Source organism: Helicoverpa armigera, chromosome 28, assembly GCF_030705265.1.
Source record: "Helicoverpa armigera isolate CAAS_96S chromosome 28, ASM3070526v1, whole genome shotgun sequence".
Classification (NCBI taxonomy): Eukaryota; Metazoa; Arthropoda; class Insecta; order Lepidoptera; family Noctuidae; genus Helicoverpa; species Helicoverpa armigera.
Window position 1 is genome coordinate 4,887,322 of NC_087147.1, and position 18,951 is coordinate 4,906,272.

Consider the following 18,951-nt stretch of genomic DNA (forward strand, 5'->3'; position numbering starts at 1 on the left):
TGGTTGTTTCATTGTGAGTATAATAAAATGTGTCATGTTTTGATCACAGCACGAGATAAGTAAAACCTACGTTCCAGATGCAAATCTTATACTAAGTAATATAATAAAGCTGAAATGTTTGTTTGTGGCTTAAACGCGGTAAGTATTCTCAGGAACTGTACTGATTTGAAAACTTCTATGAAAATGTTAGATAGCTCATTTATCGAGGAAGGCCATGGACTACTGTCAATCTGTGTGTACGCGCGTACTTAGTTAGCTCCCATGAAAAGTTCCCGTGAAATTGGTGGCTTCAGCCAGCAGTGTAAAGTATATTTATGAATAATGCACCTGAAATTCCTATTGCAACTAACTTCAATAAAATAAAATATAATTTGCTAGTCGAAAACTTCCTGCCTTCGCTTTAAAAATGCTTTATTTCAGCGTGAAACATCTCAAGTCTGGACTGAAACCAATTTCGTAGAAAGTTGAACACAAACACCGTTTATAAGCCCTGTAGTGCTTCTACTTTATTTCTCTATGAAGACATTACTGAAACGATTTATCTTGTAGGAAATAAGTACGTCATTATTGCACCGTTTTTAGAGTTCCTTAGTTCCGTTAACCGAAGCGTTTGTAAACAGCTGTCGTCGTCAACAACGGTCTTTCCAGCACAAAAACTTTAATTAAAAAAATAGAATTTTGAATGCTTTGACAAATAATAATCGGCGCCTCTTTTCATAAAGTGGCGGTATAAATGCTGGTTTCCTCAACGACGTTTTCCTTCACCAAAAGTAATTCACATATGTCTACGATGTAGGAAATTATGTACATTTTTAGAAAAGCTACATGGGTGTTTGACTGACGTAGAATGGAATCGAACCCACACCGTCGTACTTGAGAGGCAGGTGTGTAGTATTTTCTATGGGCCTGTAAAACATAATTGTTATTTTTAAATTAACTATGTACATCTATATTTACATAAAAAGAGTTAAATAAATACATTAAAATAATTAAATAAATATAACCTCTAGATTACAGCAACTAGATAAAAACAAGGTTTATTAAAAAATATAGCGTCATGAAGTTATTTTTTCGACACCATGCGGAACCTTTTTTATTTTATCAAAACACACTTAGCAATAGTTTTTAGTTTTTTTTTTTTTTATTAATTGCAATCTGTTTTGTGTGAACATTCAGCATAGGGTTAAGAACTTAAAAACTGTGTCTTGTAGGGCAATCAGTCCAGCGACAGCTCCCTTTATGTTAAATAGATCCCTATAAATCTCTAGGAGTCTTTCTCTTTAGTCTCCCGAATGGAAGGCTCATCAACTGCGTAGTCAGAATGTTTGGATGGTTTTTCAGTCTATTCCTGTAGGACTTCATTGAGTGTTTGATCTCTTCTTGGACTGTCCTGATCTCAAGGTCGTGGTGTATTTGCTGATTTGTTACAAACCATGGAGCGTCTACGATTATCCTCAGGATTTTGGACTGAAACCTCTGGAGTACTTCCACGTTCGAATTGGCAGCTGTGCCCCATAGTTGGATTCCGTAAGTCCAGATTGGTTTAAGTATACACTTGTATAACAGGAGTTTGTTCTCCATGGACAGCTGTGATCTTTTTTCAAGCATCCAGTTTATTTGTGCAGGTAACTGAGTACCTACTCATGGACGAGAATCTATACCTGGAAGATAATAAACCGGCTAGCTAAGTTTGTATCACGGCTTGGTCCGCTGGGAAACTTTAGTTACTGAAGTAAGAATTATCGGATGTGGCAATAATAAGCTGTTTCGAATAGAAAGCTAGTTTTGAGGTCGTTCAAAGGTAGAATCAGCTCGAAGGTAGATTCAGAAAGTACTTAATGAGAAATTATCTGAGTAATACAGCTACATGTAGATAGGTATATGAATTATGGCACGCGATTTCGCACCTACGTAAATAAACGTAGTATATTGCTTTCTTATCCAATTTATAATTAACTAGCTTTTTTCAGATATTTCATCTTATAGGCTTCCTCGATAAATGAACGAAATTACACAATATACATACAATGAATAACATGAAACGATTTTTCAAATCGGATTAGTACTTCATGAGACTAGCTCGTTCAATTAAATTAAAATCTTCAGCTTTAAAGATGGAGAGAATACCTACCTTTTATTGTTAAAAGTAATAAGTTCTTACACTCAAGTGCATATAAAATACGAGCTTCGCTAACAACAAAGAAAGTAAGTAAACTTTAAATTGAATATTTGCCCTTCATAAATCACGAATTCACCTTTTGCAAGTAAGTGTAATCCTAACCAAATTGACTGGAATGATAAGACTCATACTTTTCGTCTAAACTCGTTTTAAAAAGTCAAGTCTGACTTAATGTAGTGGAAACTCATTGCTGAAAACACATGAGATTGCCATTGTAGTAAATTGAATTTGTTTTTGACTGGCAAGCATCATTTAAGTATTCAGATTTTTAGATTATTATTGGATATAATATGGAAGAAGATTGAAAATTTAAACGGCAAAATTCCATTAGCCGTTTTATCCAAATCCCGGGAGAACCACTTCACGCATCTGGATAAAATCACTGGTTACATGAAATCTTTATATATAATTACTCACAAAAAAAAAATTTCGTTTCAAATCCCAGATTATCACATAGTAAAACACTCAAAAACACTAAGAAACCTTGCAAAGCTAACCAGTAAAACAATATAAAAGAAAATAACTAAAACGTTTCGAAGCTCGATGTCGATATGAAGTTGTGCAACCCTACACTAGAGTTGTGATACAACATCGATAGAGTTTTAATTAAACCGCCACGTTCACTCGAGACATATAACTTGGACATACACTTTAATGTTTGTGCTCATAAAACCTTTAGTTTTCATCTCTAGATATTAAGTTTTGTCGTTTTTAATAACATTTTATGTTTCACGTTGAACGAGTTTCGTCAGATTTTTCTATTAAATGTTGGGAACAATGATTAGTGTTGTCAAAGTAACGGCAAGTGTTGTTATATCTAGTTACGTGAAATATGTAAAAAATAGGCAGTTTTACTTAAAATCTACAGCAGTTTTAAGTTTTAAGATAAATCGATGAGTCGGTTTAGAACAAAAAACCCGTGCAAAAACACATTAACACAAAAAACTGCTTTTGTTCAAGACGAATTGTGAACATTTGCAAAACTCATAAGCTTATAGCTGTATTTTAAGAATATGTAGGTACTTGATATAAACCTAAGTTGGCTGTACTACCTATAAATCTTCCGATTTCTCCAAAAATCACCAGAAAAATCATATCAGTTCATCCAAAATTTTCCTCGTAGCTTAACAATCCCAACACGTTTCGGATCCTCCACGGAACTTAATACGACTATCGAGAACACTCACTCGATTCCTATAATCGGTTCCCTAATCGATTACAATCGTTCGGTTTTTAAGTCACGTATAGATGACGTTTGTGAGTCGTTACAACGTCGTCACGATATTTTCATATTAGGAATACTGCAAATACGTGTTCGAAATTTGAAAATGGTGGGTATGTTTGAGGTCATGGGTTCATTTTTCATTCTTCTTGTATGCATTAGAAAAGTTATGTTAAATGAAGAACGCTCGCTGAAGTTATTTACGCTCAAGATTATTTTCCAAACCACAAGGGTAGCAATTGGGTAGCAACTAGGTAGCAACTCGCAAAATACGAGGAGTGGCAACCATTTAATTGACACTTACCTATGCTTTGGTACACCTACTTACTCTAATTATAAGCAACTCTATATAGACAACCTGATAAGATTTTAACTTGAAACTTTATTGTCTAGTCGGCAGAAGGTTTGTCTATACCCATGTACATAGGTAGCTTACGTGATCATCCTTTTCCAATATTAAAGTCCAGGTATCCAGTCTCATCTAACCTACATAGCTTAGAGTAAGTAATTTGTAATTGGATGGAGCTAATAGGAAAATTCCAGTATCTAGGCTTTGCCTGCCCCATTTTCATACCTTCCTCAATTTTGAAATTCTCATTTTGCAAAATAGGGTAACCTTTACCCACCTCCGCTTTTTGTATCAATTTAATAGGACACTATTTCTAGGAAATCATTTAAACTACTCGAAAAACATAAAGTATCAAGTTGTCAATACAAAATTCCCAACATTTTAGGTACTACTGAAATAATTTCCCCGAATTTTTCCATTTACCTAACAACCTATCGGGAATACATAAATTCCATTTCAGTTGTCAGTAAAGTAAAATCTACGTAACAATACTCCATTAAAAGGACATTCTATCAGGCCTTAATAACATTATAGGGTACAGTGAACCTTTGAAACAAAAAGGGGACCTTTCTACGAAGCATAGAATTACAAGGCTATTTACACGGAGTGAGGAAAGAACGGAGATACCATAATGCAGGTAGGTCGGACACTTTCTAGGTCAAACTCGTACGGTGATCATGACTAAAACGAGTTACGAGTGAACTAACGAGGCGTTTGGGTTCTTTGAGACAGCTGTCAACCATTTTTGGTATAACAAAAAATGGTCGAGTCCAAAGAATGCGTATAAGGGCGAAAACAGTAACGTTCCTCGTCCCCCGCACACCCGCATTTTGGTGCTCCACTTTCTTAGGAGAGTTTCCGTTATGGCACCTTTTTTTTAACGACGTCAAAAATCATCAAATGAATCCCGCTGTGGGCTGTGGGTTAGCAGCGATGAGGGAGTGTCAGACTCTTACTGACTAAAAACCGTCGTGTTCCGTCGTAGTACCTTTTATGTACCAGGGCCGCGGTTACTCTTTCGAACAATCCCGCAGCCCTCCGTTATGGCACCTCCGCTAGTAATTTTGTTCTCCTATTTGGTACACCACCTACATAACACAAAGGGCCACTTAAAAGGCTTTAAATAAGATTTTAGATATTAAAAGGTATCCAATTGGATGTTGCGAGTTGTTCAATTGAATTTTGAATGGTTGAGACAATGTAAAGGCATTTTTTACCAAGTAGGTAAATCTCAATGTAACTTATCCGTTAATGGTTTGGAAAGGAAATTACCGGTATTTTTTTTTTAGGTTAACTTTGGACAAGCGTAAATGATTATAATCGTTATTATTATTGTTTATATGTCCTTAACTGTTTCTAAGATTTATGTGATCACGCTTATATTAATATTTGGCACAGATGTACCTAGGTAGGATTATCTATGCTGAAGATGGACATAAGTAGGTAATCTACTTTTGTACGAAATTTGTGATGACAATAGATCCACAGTACGGCTGATACACTATAAAGGGCGAAAGCTAGTAGTCCTAGAACATTATCCTTGCCGTTTATATAACTATTTTCAACTTAGAAACATTTACAAATGAATTTTAAACTTTAATGAATCCATCATTGTTCAAAACAATTTGTCACATATGGCGCAAACAGCAATAATAAAAGCCTAATAGCGCAATACTAAGTAACGACAATAAATGGCGTGAAACATGTCTCATAAAAATTTAATATCTGTCGCGCAAATGGCTCTCATTTGTCTTTGGTTTTAACATTTTATATGTTGCGTTGGTCTTGTCAACGCATGATGTATTCAAAATCACCTAAAAACAAAATTAGGGCTCAGAGGTAGTGTCTAGTGTTAACACGCTTTTATTAGGTCTACCTGTACATAGTACCTACCTACGTAGGTAATAAATAATGAAATCTAAGGTAATTATTTAACAATCTTCAAAAGGATCATAGCATCATGAAAATTGTCAGTTGTAGTATGTACATAGTTCTAATGACAATACAATAAATATGGTGCTGTTAACCTGGTCTGATGATGGAGCCGGAAGAAACAGTCACAAATGTAAGAACATGTCTACCGTGTTAAACACGATACGGGTCCCGGATAGTGGGTACTAATTAATTCATAGTTTTAGGTACCTACCCTAAATTTACACTACGTTCGACGGAATAGAAACGATAGTGACCGACCGGCCATTGAGTAGATGTTATATGGTATAACCAAAGAGTATTATATTGAGTATAACTCTATGGTATAACTTACCTGCAACCATCGATATATATGTACTACGTACTAGATAGAACGTTCCGAACAAAAAGCTTACCACACTGAACTGCAGTGCAGACTATGCAGTGCCCAAAATGGCAAATCAGAGCGATTTTGACGCCTGCGTCAGATGGATGTCTATGAAACGACAATTATAAAATAGAAAATACATATCAAGGTATAAACTTACACATATAAACTATTCGAGAGTCAAGTTAGTAAAATTACACACTGTTCATGCTATTACAACGCTTGTATATCATACTTTTCATTTATAATTCAATTTTACAAATATGCATTAATTTGTTCCCGCCCGCCATCTTAAATTATGGATTAAGAAAATCGTGCAGAAACAGATGTGCCATAAAACTGGTAGTAGGTAAAATATCAATGAAAACAGACTTCACTTTGTCATTGTATGTTCTTACTTTCAAGAAAAAATAATTAAATTCGCGAAAATTTGTGATAGCCCTCTTAAGAAAAAAAACATCGTAATTAATATTAAAAACTCTAAAAATAAGTTCCTGGTTTTAATATATTACATGATTTTGCATTCAATTAGATATAAATAAACTTTTTGATATATTACATGATTTTGAATTCACTTAGATATAAACTTTTTGAGTAATGAAAAATGTAGGCAAAATACGAGCGACACTTCAGCAATTAACATCAATGAGGATGACTACATGTCACAATACGTCAACGAGATGTCAACAGACGACATAAGCGGGTAAATTATTTGTATGGATGTTCTTGTCTATCGCTAGAATATATGTCAATGCCTGCAACCTATTCTGAATACTTATGTAAGTATGTTAGGTATTAGATTTCGCCTAGAAATATAAATAGCAAGTTATGGCTATGTAGGTATTTTGTAAATTATAACCTGGTAAGTACTTATCTATAACATATATACTTATTTATGTACATACATACTTATTTATTTTATAGTGTAAAGTCACTGCCAATACATATAGGAATCTACCATGATGAGTCGTTGTAATTTCTACCTCAACTTGAATATCGATATTTTCATTCTCATATTATCGCCTCGTGAGTTCGCGATAATTAATCATCTAATTTTAGATGACACATGACCTTCATACTTTGCTAATAATAAGTTTCTTGCCTACCCTCGAATAGTCAGGATTTTCATCCAGCGATACAAAAGAATCGCCATTAATATTTCTTCATAATATTCCTGGGTCATGATCCTATATAGCACATCTAATGAAACTAAGCTGTGATTGTTTACTATTAATCATTCAGGATGCCTTTTTCCGTAAATAGGCACATCAATAAAATAAAACACCCTGATACTGATAGCTTAGGCCTAATTAAATGTTTGTTGAAAACAGCGCCATCTAGTTTGTATGTACAGAACTACGATCAACATCGGTAGGTTTTGTTTACTGTTGAAAACGAAAGATAGCGCTACTGGTTTGAATTGTTGAAAAAAAATACTTATTTATAAATTGATTCAAAATACCTAATAACTACCTATAGATTATCTTGATATATTATATAACTCCCTCTCAGAACTAAAACACTCCAGAAAAGTTGGGTATGTATGTACATATCTTGCAAAACTAAACATCAGTTATTCAAGTTTCTGTTACTTTGCTTTATGGATATTTTTTTTTAATAAAACACACTTTAAAATAAAACCTATTTATTATTCACTATGTAAGAGTATCCTCAGAGCGGATGTACTCCCCGACGTCCGCCTGGTGGAACACAATGGTGGCTAGCAGTGGCGGCGTAGCATCAGATGGCACCCGGGGCGGTATTGAGCACCCCAAAATTTCTTTTATGGATTATTTTTAAACGCATACTACATATACCTGCCATCAGTACCGTGTGCATTTGTTTTTTAGTTTAGGGACACAAAAGTACCCAAAGCAGTTAAAAGAAACCACTGTAAATTCTTCAAAAGCCGCGAGCGTAGTGAGCGCGAAATTTTTTGAGTTTAGAGATACAAAAGTACTTTAAGGCAGTTAAAAGAAAGCACTGCAAAGTTTTGTAAAGCCGCGAGCGTAGCGAGCGCGAAATTTTTCGAGTGTTGGGTCTCAAAAGTACCCAAAGCAGTTAAAAGAAAGCACTGCAAATCTTGGGAAACCCGCGAGCGTAGCGAGCGCGAAAATTTTTGAGTTACATTACACTAAAGAACTCCAAACCAGTTAAAAGAAAATAGTGCAAAGTGGAATGGCCGCGAGCGTAGCGAGCGCGAAATATTTTGAGTTATGGGACACAAAGGTACTCGAAGTAGTTAAAAGAATGCAGTGTAAAGTGGAAAAGCGGCGAGCGTAGCGAGCTCGAAATTTTTTGAGTTTTGGGTCACAAAAGTAAGCGCAGAATAAATTAAAATCTGTAAAGAAAAAAAAAACCGCGAGCGAAGCGAGCGCTTTTTTCTTACTTCAAGGAATTCATTTAAATAATCAGTTAATTTATTGTGATTTTGGCGCGAGTGGGGTGCGGCAAGGATGTGAGTGAAAAAGACAGGGGTGACAGTCGGACTGTGTCACCCCTCTCAATCCCGTGGCGATGGTGGTGAACCTAGGCTTGGCAGATTACGAAAGCCCTCCGTGAATGGTCCCTTTTGCCCGCGCCATCCTGGTCGTGCAGATATGTGCCGACCGAGATGGCACCCGGGGCGGACCGCCCCCTCCGCCCCCCCCTTACGCCGCTACTGGTGGCTAGTGGGTCTGCGTGTCTGCACTCGGCTGTTGTCCGTGAAGCTACACCAAACCCTATGGGGATGTCTGACATTGTGTATACTACTACGCCGTGGTGTTCTGGGTGTGTAAATAGGCACATCTCAAAATATTATATAACACCCTCTTAAACTACGATAACAATAAACACTCCACCTGACCCCACCTGTGGTGGGTATATTCCTATCTTCTGGCAAACTTTACGTAAAAAAGTACAAATACAGTGTAAACATTATATAACGACAATGAAGGGACTGTGCATTTTATAGTGTTAGAAATAGTTGGCGTTAAATTGCTAGTGTATCAGTCTATAGAAAACAAGCTAAACCAACTAAAGCCATTGATTTCGACGCTTTAGCCATTTTGTCTTTAAATCGAGGAACATTACATGGAGTTTACTCTGTATCTTATTTCTGTGCCACAGATGCATTTGTGCAAGAATTAGAATAAGGTTGAATTGCTTTTAAACAATAAAAAACAATATCTAAAGTAAAGCCTATTTATTAACCACTATGTAAGAGTATCCTCAGAGCGGATGTACTCTCCGACGTCCGCCTGGTGGAACACAATGGTGGCTAGTGGGTCTGCGTGTCTGCACTCGGCTGTTGTCCGTGAAGCTACACCAAACCCTATGGGGATGTCTGACATTGTGGACACTACTACTCCGTGGTGTTTTGGGCGTAAATAGACACATCAATGAAATAGAACACCCGCTTAAGAGTTATTAAATGTAATTCGGAAACAAAGCCTATAAATGTGTACAACTACGACTGACATCAGTAAGTTTAGGTTACTGCTGAAAATGCAAGATGGCGCAACTTGATCTACCTACCTTCTAGACACTGGAATTTATTTAAAATTGAATTGAAATGTCTAAAAACCATAAAATGTCTTGAAGATATTATATGACTCTCTTTAACTAGTATAGCAAAAAACATCCCACCAGTTTTAACTATATCTCTAGCTAGCTACTGGCAAACTTTACACTTAAAAATCACAGATATCTTATTTCAGTGCTACAGGTGACTTTATACAAGACTTGGGATAAGGTTGAATTGCTTTTAAACAAAAAAACACAATCTAAAGTAAAACCTATTTATTAACCACTATGTAAGAGTATCCTCAGAGCGGATGTACTCTCCGACGTCCGCCTGGTGGAACACAATGGTGGCTAGTGGGTCTGCGTGTCTGCACTCGGCTGTTGTCCGTGAAGCTACACCAAACCCTATGGGGATATCTGACATTGTGTAAACTACTACGCCGTGGTGTTTTGGACGTGTAAATAGGCACATCAATAAAATGAAACACCATGATAGTTAGGGGACTAATTAAATGTTGGTTGAAAACAGTGTCATGTAGCTTGGATGTACAGAACTACGATTGACATCAGTAAGTTTGACTTACTGCTGAAAATGTGAGATGGTGCTATCAGTTCCTTTCAGATGAAACTGGTCAAAAATCTAATAAAAATAAAAATTAGAGAATATCTGAAAAATATTATGACTCTCTCATAAACTATGATAGCAATAAATACTCCTCTAATGTTAGGTATGTAAACCTACTTACGCAAAGTTTAAACTCTGTGCTAAACGTGCACTTCTGCAGGAAGAATAACAACATAAAATAAAACACATTCTAAAGTAAAACCTATTTATTAATCACTATGTAAGAGTATCCTCAGAGCGGATGTACTCTCCGACGTCCGCCTGGTGGAACACAATGGTGGCTAGTGGGTCTGCGTGTCTGCACTCGGCTGTTGTCCGTGAAGCTACACCAAACCCTATGGGGATGTCTGACATTGTATACACTACTACTCCGTGGTGTTTTGGGACGTAAATAGTCACATCAATAAAATAAAACACCCGCTTAAGACTTATTAAATGTAAATTGAGAACAAAGCCTTTCGAATGTATAGAACTACGATTGACATAGTAGATTTAGGTGACTGCTGAAAATGTAAGATGGAGCTTCCAGTTCGTATCCTCAAAAACTGAAACTGATCAATTTATTCAAAATTAAAATTATAGAATATCTGGAAGATATTATAGGACCCTCTCTTAACTATGAGATAGCAATAAATATTCCTCCAATGTTAAGGATAAGGCTGAAGTGTTTTATGGGTATATTTTTACTAATAAAACACAATCTAAAGTAAAACCTATTTATTAACCACTATGTAAGAGTATCCTCAGAGCGGATGTACTCTCCGACGTCCGCCTGGTGGAACACAATGGTGGCTAGTGGGTCTGCGTGTCTGCACTCAGCTGTTGTCCGTGAAGCTACACCAAACCCTATGGGGATATCTGACATTGTGTACACTACTACACCGTGGTTTTTTGGTGTGTTTTCTGTTATGCGGCCTAGACCTGGAAAATTAAATAAAATGTTTTGAAGTGAAAAATAATCAGTGTATACCTAAATTGCTTTTGAAAAGAGAAACATGTCAATTTTGGCACAAATAACTCGAAACAGTCATTGCTTTCCAAATTCTATCTTATAACAATACAAACATAGTCATTGCAATGTAGTTGCAGTGAAGTTATTTGGGGAACTAGCTCTGTGATTTCAGAGAACCCTCTTACACAAGCCAAAAATATACAATACCACTTTAAAATATCAATACAAATTAAATTAGGTAGCATATAATCTAAAATGTAAAGGTATCCTTACCACTCTTAATAATATGATGGCCATATAAAAACTGTTGTTCCGCAGAAGGCTTCACCCATATCTTGTAAGGCGCATACGGAGCGATATATGTCAATGCAGTAATATGCAGCCTAAATTTGTTAGTCTTAGTGAACTTTCCAAAACAAGTTCCGGCAGCTATTAAATTATCTGGTTTCACAGTTTGTGCTAAATGTAGGAGGCGCTCTGATATGTAGTAGACGCGATCTTTCTTTTCTCTGAAGCAGTAGGTACCATCTGGCCGGTCAATAAGGAGCTTCACGTTCACTCCAATGCTGAAAAAATAAGTAAACATTTTTATGTAGGTTGTTATGGTGCAGACCTTTGTAGAAATATTGGGTAACTTATAAAAGTAATATAGAGTATTTCTGCTCAATGGCGAAGATTTTGCAGCGATTATTTGTAAAACAAGAGGTTATAACACAGTTTATCTAAGCTTAAACTGAGTTCGGCACGCGTTGAAACAAATCTTGCACAATGTTGCTTTTTTATGTATAAAAGTATAAGGTTTAATGAAAACTTACTATTTAGTTAGCTTTTCGAATAAAATTCGCGTCCTCTCTTCTGATAATACCTTCATTTTAATTAATTTTAACTATTCTTCTAACAATAATAAAAACACGTGTGGCTTTCGCTTTTGACAACTCCCGACAACTTTTGACACATTTGACAGCAACTACAAGTTCGTTCAGAAACCATCCACTTCTTTACTGTTTACAAGTTGTGACCTCCGCATCTGAAACAAACAAATTAATATCGATATAGGTTTTCCATATGAAAAAATATTCATTTTAGTACTAAAAACTGTATAATAATGTAAATAAGACAAATGTATCCGCTTATCACTTCCGAACGCCAGTAATGAATGAAGTATTAACCTTGGCTCTCACAGTTCATAGATCACTCGTTCCAACCAAAATCTGAGTCATTCAAGGAAATCGTTCACCAGTTGCCGGAGAGATAGGTGGTAAGTTTATTTTGCATTTTTCTTTGTTGTCTTAACTTTTTTTATCCTTTAAATTTTTTTTGTGAATTAAAAAACTTTCCTAATAAGATTTGCTAGTTAAAGCAGTTCGAGAAGAGTAAATTATTAACGGACTGTGTTCTGTTAACTGTGCATTTAGCACATCTGTTTTTGTTTCGCGACCCTGAAATTACCAAGTGAATGTCTGATTAGGTACTGCACGTGATGACAACAAACAACTAATATATTCGGAGGATATCCGTTTACTTAGAATTACTTTTAAATTCATTATATTTTCATCACAGAAATGCCTGATACAAATAAGTAAACAAAATATTTAGTAAGCAGATCTCGTTCGTTAAAATAAGTATGTAAATAAAGGGTAGTAGATATTTAACAAAACCTTTTTTGACTTTTCGTAACAATTTTATTCGAATTTTAAATTATCGCACGAAAGTGCAAGTTTGTCACACCCATTTTTTATTAGGTTTTTATCTTGTTTGAGTTGACTTATCAACTTATCAAACAGAATGAATTCTTATCGCGTATTGCACTAAATTGGATATTAGTATCGGTAAACAGAAACAAATTACTTGTTTACATTGGGTGATTTTACCTACCTATTGTACCTATAATACCTTTTTTATGAACGTAACAATTACCTATGTTCCTAATTAATCCTTTGTAGATAGACCTACCTCCTGGGTCTAGTAGTCACATAAAGCGGTAGGTAGTGCACGGGGACTCAGGGTCGATTCCTGAGTCAGGTCAAAATCGCTTTATGGTCTCAGAAACTGGAAGTTGATGATTGATGCATCCGTGCATCGGAGAGCACGTTAATGTCGGTCCTGCGCGTAACTGACCTAAAGTAGGTACCTAGTCCTACCTAGGTATGTAAATGAATGAGCCACAAGCGCTTACAAGGAATATAGTGGCTTCTAATGAATTACGGATAAGTTACCATACCTAACTAGTAGAAGCGATACCTATGTCTCATAATTTGTATCCGCGCAAGACCGCCTGTACGAATCGAGCGAGCGTTGTCCCGCTTAAAATCCGCTTGTGTGAAAGCGCTCTTAGGCAACATCTGTGTTCATCAGTGTCTGATAATAAATGTCAATGTAGATATCGAATACATAATTTAAATATAATATGATTTGTTGTTCATTAAAATGTAATGTCAAACGAGGACTTTTTTCCGGAATCTTTCATGCCCAAGTTCACCGACATCATATACGTCGTTTTCTTAAAACAACTGTTTACTATGAATTTTCTTATTTATCCCTATTTTCAAAGTACCTAAACAGTTGTCTTAAGAAAAACTGACGTTTTTGCTGTAACCTTAACTGTAGTAACTGTAACTGTAACGTTGTTGACTTAGCCTCAGCCATTCATTGGAATACATGCATCCAAAAATTAAACACTGGCCACTAATCAATCAGTAACTACCTCCTTACTGCAGTTTTACGACTAGACAACAACGCATGTTGAACCACGTGAACTTATGTAACAAATGCACTCAACAAATGGCTTCATCTGCAAACTTCATTAAATAAACAGTCTACCCAGTTGCACCAGTATATTTCCTCCCGACGCGACGTCTGTGTATTTTATTCTAATTTAATCTCGTTCAATTGACTTGTAGGGAGCGCAACTCCGCTTAAAGTATATCTAGGTATCTACTTACTGAGCGATAGTCCTTATCTTGATTGATTCCAATGCAGTAAAATCTACAAATGATGGAAATCTATGCCAATACTTACTGTAAAGCCGAAAGTTTGTTTACTAGAACGCGTCAATTTCAGAAACTACTTGGGCATTTGCAAAATTTTTTTCTTGTTAAGTAGCCCATTTCGGGAGCCTACAGGCTACTTCTATCCGGTTGAATCCACTCAGGTGAGAACAAGACCCAGGTCTAGAAGACCCAGAGATTTCCTAATAATTTTCTTACCGAGTCAATGAAAACCTACAACACAATGCGCATCTAACGCATTCCGTTTAGTAGTAATCATCGTCAAGACGTGCATACAAAAGATATCGCAGACGCTTTAATCATGTTATGGTTCACGGTATTCAATATATTTACAATATATAGACAAACTTAATACTATGACCCTCAAGACATGTCATCGACACGAAAGAAGAAGAAGAAGATAGGGCTGCCATCATTGAACTCGTTAAGCCGTGGCTAAGCATTGCAAAAACTATTTTTACGTAGGACAAGACATAAAATGACAGCCCAAACAGTTAAATACTGCGAACAACAACTGGGACAGTTCTGGCCCTTTCAGAACGTTCTAGAGGGCTCCTAAATACCCTCAAAATCTGGGGAATCCCGGACAAATGACTGAAGCACCCTTTCATTATAGTATGACTGATAATTTTATTGATAAGTCATCAAGTCATGCTATTCACAATCTTCTACGCATAGCTGATACGTCATTGTCTATGAATCAGGCAGATGACGTTAACTTATTATTATGCAAGGCATCTGTGTTGAGATTAAGTAAATAGGTATAGTATAGTATACATACTTAATGCTATAAACGCCTTATATGATAAAGCCGTAGAAGGAACAAGGTTGAGGAAATCTCAGTATACGTGCGCAACAAGTGGTCATATTATTTTTTGTAGTGAGATAATGACGTATAATGGACGAACATCATTGCAGTTTTTGTGATATCATAATATGGATGGCATAATATGACACGTGATGGCATAATATGGATATTTTTTAGACATGGGAAGTCATTTTAGTATCGTCAACTTATCCACCTTCTTGTGGGTCAGATATGGCGGGATACTACTTCCACATCTCTCTCTAGTTTTGCTTAAATGGCTCAGTTACAAACTCAGTGATTGATAATAATTGGATAATCGCCATAATTCTATCCTAACGTTTGTCACTGTGAGTTATGGAATTCCCTCTGGACGCAAGAAAAACCTCCATAGATTACAGTAATATTAGACCTGTCAATAAAAACAAAAGCGTTCCCTAAAGTGCCATAAACAATAGACTACAGTATACTACGTAGGTTTAATCCCAGTAATTAAACTGAATGTACCATAGAGCAAAGAGGTCGTGATGACGACATGTTTACAAGGGAGTGGCAAAATTCGCCCTATTTTTTTGGTCACTCCCTAAGTTTGCAACGGAATTTATTACACCTTAAAAATGACGAAAATACTTACTATTGTTTGTTTTTGTTAAACACGCCACATTGCCATTTATAGAAGTTGTAAAATGTATTGCGAATATGATAATTGGTGACAAATTGTAGCTAAAACTATTGCAAAATAGCTTTTTTAGGGTTTTTCCCGCGTCCCTAGGGGATTAGATAAAAAGTAGCCCAGGGATTAGATTAAAGAAATAATAAATTTTATTTGCTAGAAACAAGGTATGGTACCTAATACAAGATGTTACATCAGGTATAAGTTTTTAACATGTTTCGCCGGTGTAAGTTGTTTTGATGTAAAAACCAGAGTGGGCAGAGTATCGTTGGCAATTTTATAATACCTATCCAGTGGGAATTTGGCCATTCCGATTTTTTCTCAAGCCTAAATTTCCACTTTGAATATCTAGCTAGAGAATTGTGGATTTATTTCATTCTAACAAACAAAACATCCGTTTTATTTTACAGTACCTATATAAACAGTTTTCATACATTTCCACGTCTAAAAATAAAACGACAAACTAAGAATCAGTTGCAAGATATTATACAGAATGAATTTAGTTCATAGAAATACGAGCATCTTAATATGTATTAAAGAACATGTTACAAGCATGTTTTTAATTATTTCCATTACGTTCATGAAGTTCCTTATTTTGTTTTAATTTGGTCTTATGACGTTTTATAAATAAGAGCAATTTGCGGTGAGTGACAATGTGATTTGTAAAAGTAAACTTTTTTTAATGTGTAGGTACTTACTAGTGTAACTGTAATAATGAGTACCTATTTACTCTGATTAAGGGAAAAGAAAGTGTCAAATTAATATTTACGGACTGACTAATAGCACAGATTATTTAATGGTTACTACGTAACTATTGCAAAATATAGAGAATAGGAGAGGAAAAATGATGGGACACCTTATACGTCACGACGATTTTATCAAAAACATCGTGGAAGGGAAAGTCGAAGGAAAGAGAGGAAGGGGTCGTCCAAGATATAGCTACATCAAGCAAATTAAAGAAAAGGTGAAGGTTGTGACGTATATGGAAGCTCAGGAGTTGACGCTAGATAGGTGTAAATGGAAGGAGCTGCACCGACAAGAGCTGGACTCTTAAATTAATGATGACGTAACTAATAGTGCTTACACACCAGTCGATCTCCCGATGGGGGTTTTTACGCACGACACATTCCGAGCGACAAAAATTTGACGTGACATCATTTGAACCGAAAGTCGTCAATTGTTTCTTATACGCGCGCACCCCCGCAAGACCTGCTCAAAAACATGTGAGCAGAAAATCTACTCGTTTGAAAGTGCTGTTAAACTCATCGATGTTACTTTTGCAGCAATTTGAGTCCTATGACCACTATAACCTCTCACCTTGCCCAACCTTTACACACCCATGAAAACAAAGGTGCACCTTAAACTTAATTAATTGTCCTTATTTAAAACCTAGACACGAAAATTAATCAAGTCTTCGTGCGTACACACCTTGTAACAACATGCATGCAAGGTTATTTGCTCACTCACACTTCAAATTCTCATACAAGCTCATATATGCTCATATGAACATAAAACAAAGATAAACTGTAATCAGATAATGCACGTGTATGACAATCGTGCAATTTTTTATCAACTGCAGAAAGAGTTATGAAGGTTAATAAGCATTGTATTCTGGTTCATGTTAATTTTACGATTGCAAGAAACAGTTTATGTTTCTGATGAATGAATAGAAGAAATATTGTTCTTGGGTTATCGTTGTATAAATAAGGGCCATCACAATAAGAGCGCTTCAAAAGGTCGACCCTAAGGGCTACGGCTCCTCTCAATTAATATTCATACAAACTACAAGGGCGGATCCACCGTTGTGGGCAAGATGGGCATGCCCACAACCTTATTAGACTTGTGACCTCACACTTTTACGGTTTTTTGAAATCGATAGGCTGATCATAACACAAGGGAACAAATTAAGACTTTTTTTGTTGCATTTAATTTTATGACCGCTGTTTACTAATTCGTGGTCACCATATTTTTTTTCTAACAGCTTTAGTTTTTGAGGTACTTTTGTGTCCCAAAACTCAAAAAATTCGCGGCTTCTTCACTTTGCGGTGATTTGAGTCCAATGTCGAAAACGTTCGTTTAAGTTAAAATTTAAAAGTAGAAGAGGATAGCACCCCCATAACGCCCTCTTTCAGCACTTTCTGGTTAAGAAGAAGCGGTGAAGAACAAACTTCCCAGCAACACAGCTGTCTAATACCATACAATTATTATTATTTACAATAGGCACTATTTTAATTTTTTTAGTTGTTTTGGTACTGTTTTGTTCCAAAACTCAAAAAAATTTCGCGCTCGCTGCGCTCGCGGTTTTTTCCCTCAGAGGTTACTTTTTTTACTTGTTTGGGTGATTTCGTGTTCCAAGATTCCAAAATTTTGCGATCGCTACGCTCACCGCTTCTTAATTACACGGTACTTTTTTTATAATTTCTTTAGGTAATTTGTGGCACAGAACTCAAAAATTTTGCGCTCGCTTCGCTCGCGCAACTTTATACGCTTATATTCTGCGTCTTCGCTTTTGGTTTTATAACTTGGTACCTACAACAAAATCTAAAAATTTTCCGGCTTGCTACGCTCGCGCAAAAAAAATACTACTCGCAATCTTTCCATATAGGGTGCTTCAGCAATGACTGTCCCGGTATATTTTTTAAATCGGGTCCGACTTCCTCCTAAGTTTATTTTCTTTCCTAATGCCAAAGTCCTGATGCTCAGAAAAAAGAAAATAGTTTAATTCAAAAGTTCATAAACGACTTGCATGATTGTTAATGAGGTACTTAGCCGATTTTCTAGTAGCTGTGACCACAACCTTTTTTGAGGGCTGGATCCGCGCTTGACAAACTAACATTGTAAAGAGGAAACATTAATTTGTCTGTAACTTTTCCAGCTCCGAAATTAATTATCCGATTTGAATTTTTTTTCACTATTAGGAACCTAGACTAGGCTATATTCTGTCCAGAAACGGGAGGAAGTTTAGGCTACCTATATTTTGGCCTGGTAGGTACGGAAAGAAATCAATGAGACACAGCTGAACCGCGACAATCAACTTGTTTTAGATAAAAACATACTGCGTCCATACGTCACACAAGACTTACAAGACGTCCGCAGTACGAAAGATAAAAACCACATTTCCATTAGTTGTGCGAATCATCGAAATAGTCTCAATTACTATGACGTCATCAACCGGTCACAAATGATAAACCACATCAAGGTTGATTGCTGTAGTTTCGCACATTTTGTCTAAATTACCGAATAGAGCTTGTGATTTATGGATCTGTAATGTAGGTATAAATAATGATGGTATATACACCTATGTAGGTTTTTTATATTTGTCCATAAACGAA

General features: G+C 36.1%; 2 protein-coding genes across 4 annotated transcripts in view; one reads left to right on the plus strand and one right to left on the minus strand.

Annotated features, from left to right (window-relative positions):
• Positions 1–10,883: 10,883 nt before the first annotated feature.
• LOC110371483 (60S ribosome subunit biogenesis protein NIP7 homolog) lies at positions 10,884–12,111 on the minus strand. The gene is made up of 3 exons (XM_021327768.3): positions 11,949–12,111; positions 11,407–11,699; positions 10,884–11,102 (listed from the first exon to the last, which is right to left on the minus strand). The coding sequence occupies exons 1-3, from the start codon at positions 12,002–12,004 to the stop codon at positions 10,909–10,911; spliced, it is 543 nt and encodes a 180-aa protein (XP_021183443.1). The 5' UTR covers positions 12,005–12,111; the 3' UTR covers positions 10,884–10,908.
• A 146-nt stretch (positions 12,112–12,257) lies between these two features.
• Positions 12,258–18,951, plus strand: part of LOC110371484 (calpain-A) — a 49,663-nt gene continuing 42,969 nt past the window's right edge. For all 3 annotated transcript variants that reach the window (XM_064042425.1, XM_064042426.1, XM_064042428.1), the window contains exon 1: positions 12,258–12,391. The gene's annotated coding sequence lies outside the window, so the exon portion shown is untranslated. The remainder of the gene's footprint in view (positions 12,392–18,951) is intronic.

Coding starts and splice junctions, on each gene's coding strand:
- LOC110371483 (XM_021327768.3), bottom strand. CDS start 12,004: ATGAAGGTATTATCAGAAGAGAGGACGCGAATTTTATTCGAAAAGCTA. Junction 11,700..11,948: donor TTCGAAAAGCTAACTAAATA/GTAAGTTTTCAT, acceptor TTATTTTTTCAG/CATTGGAGTGAACGTGAAGC. Junction 11,103..11,406: donor CCATCATATTATTAAGAGTG/GTAAGGATACCT, acceptor TTAATTTTCCAG/GTCTAGGCCGCATAACAGAA.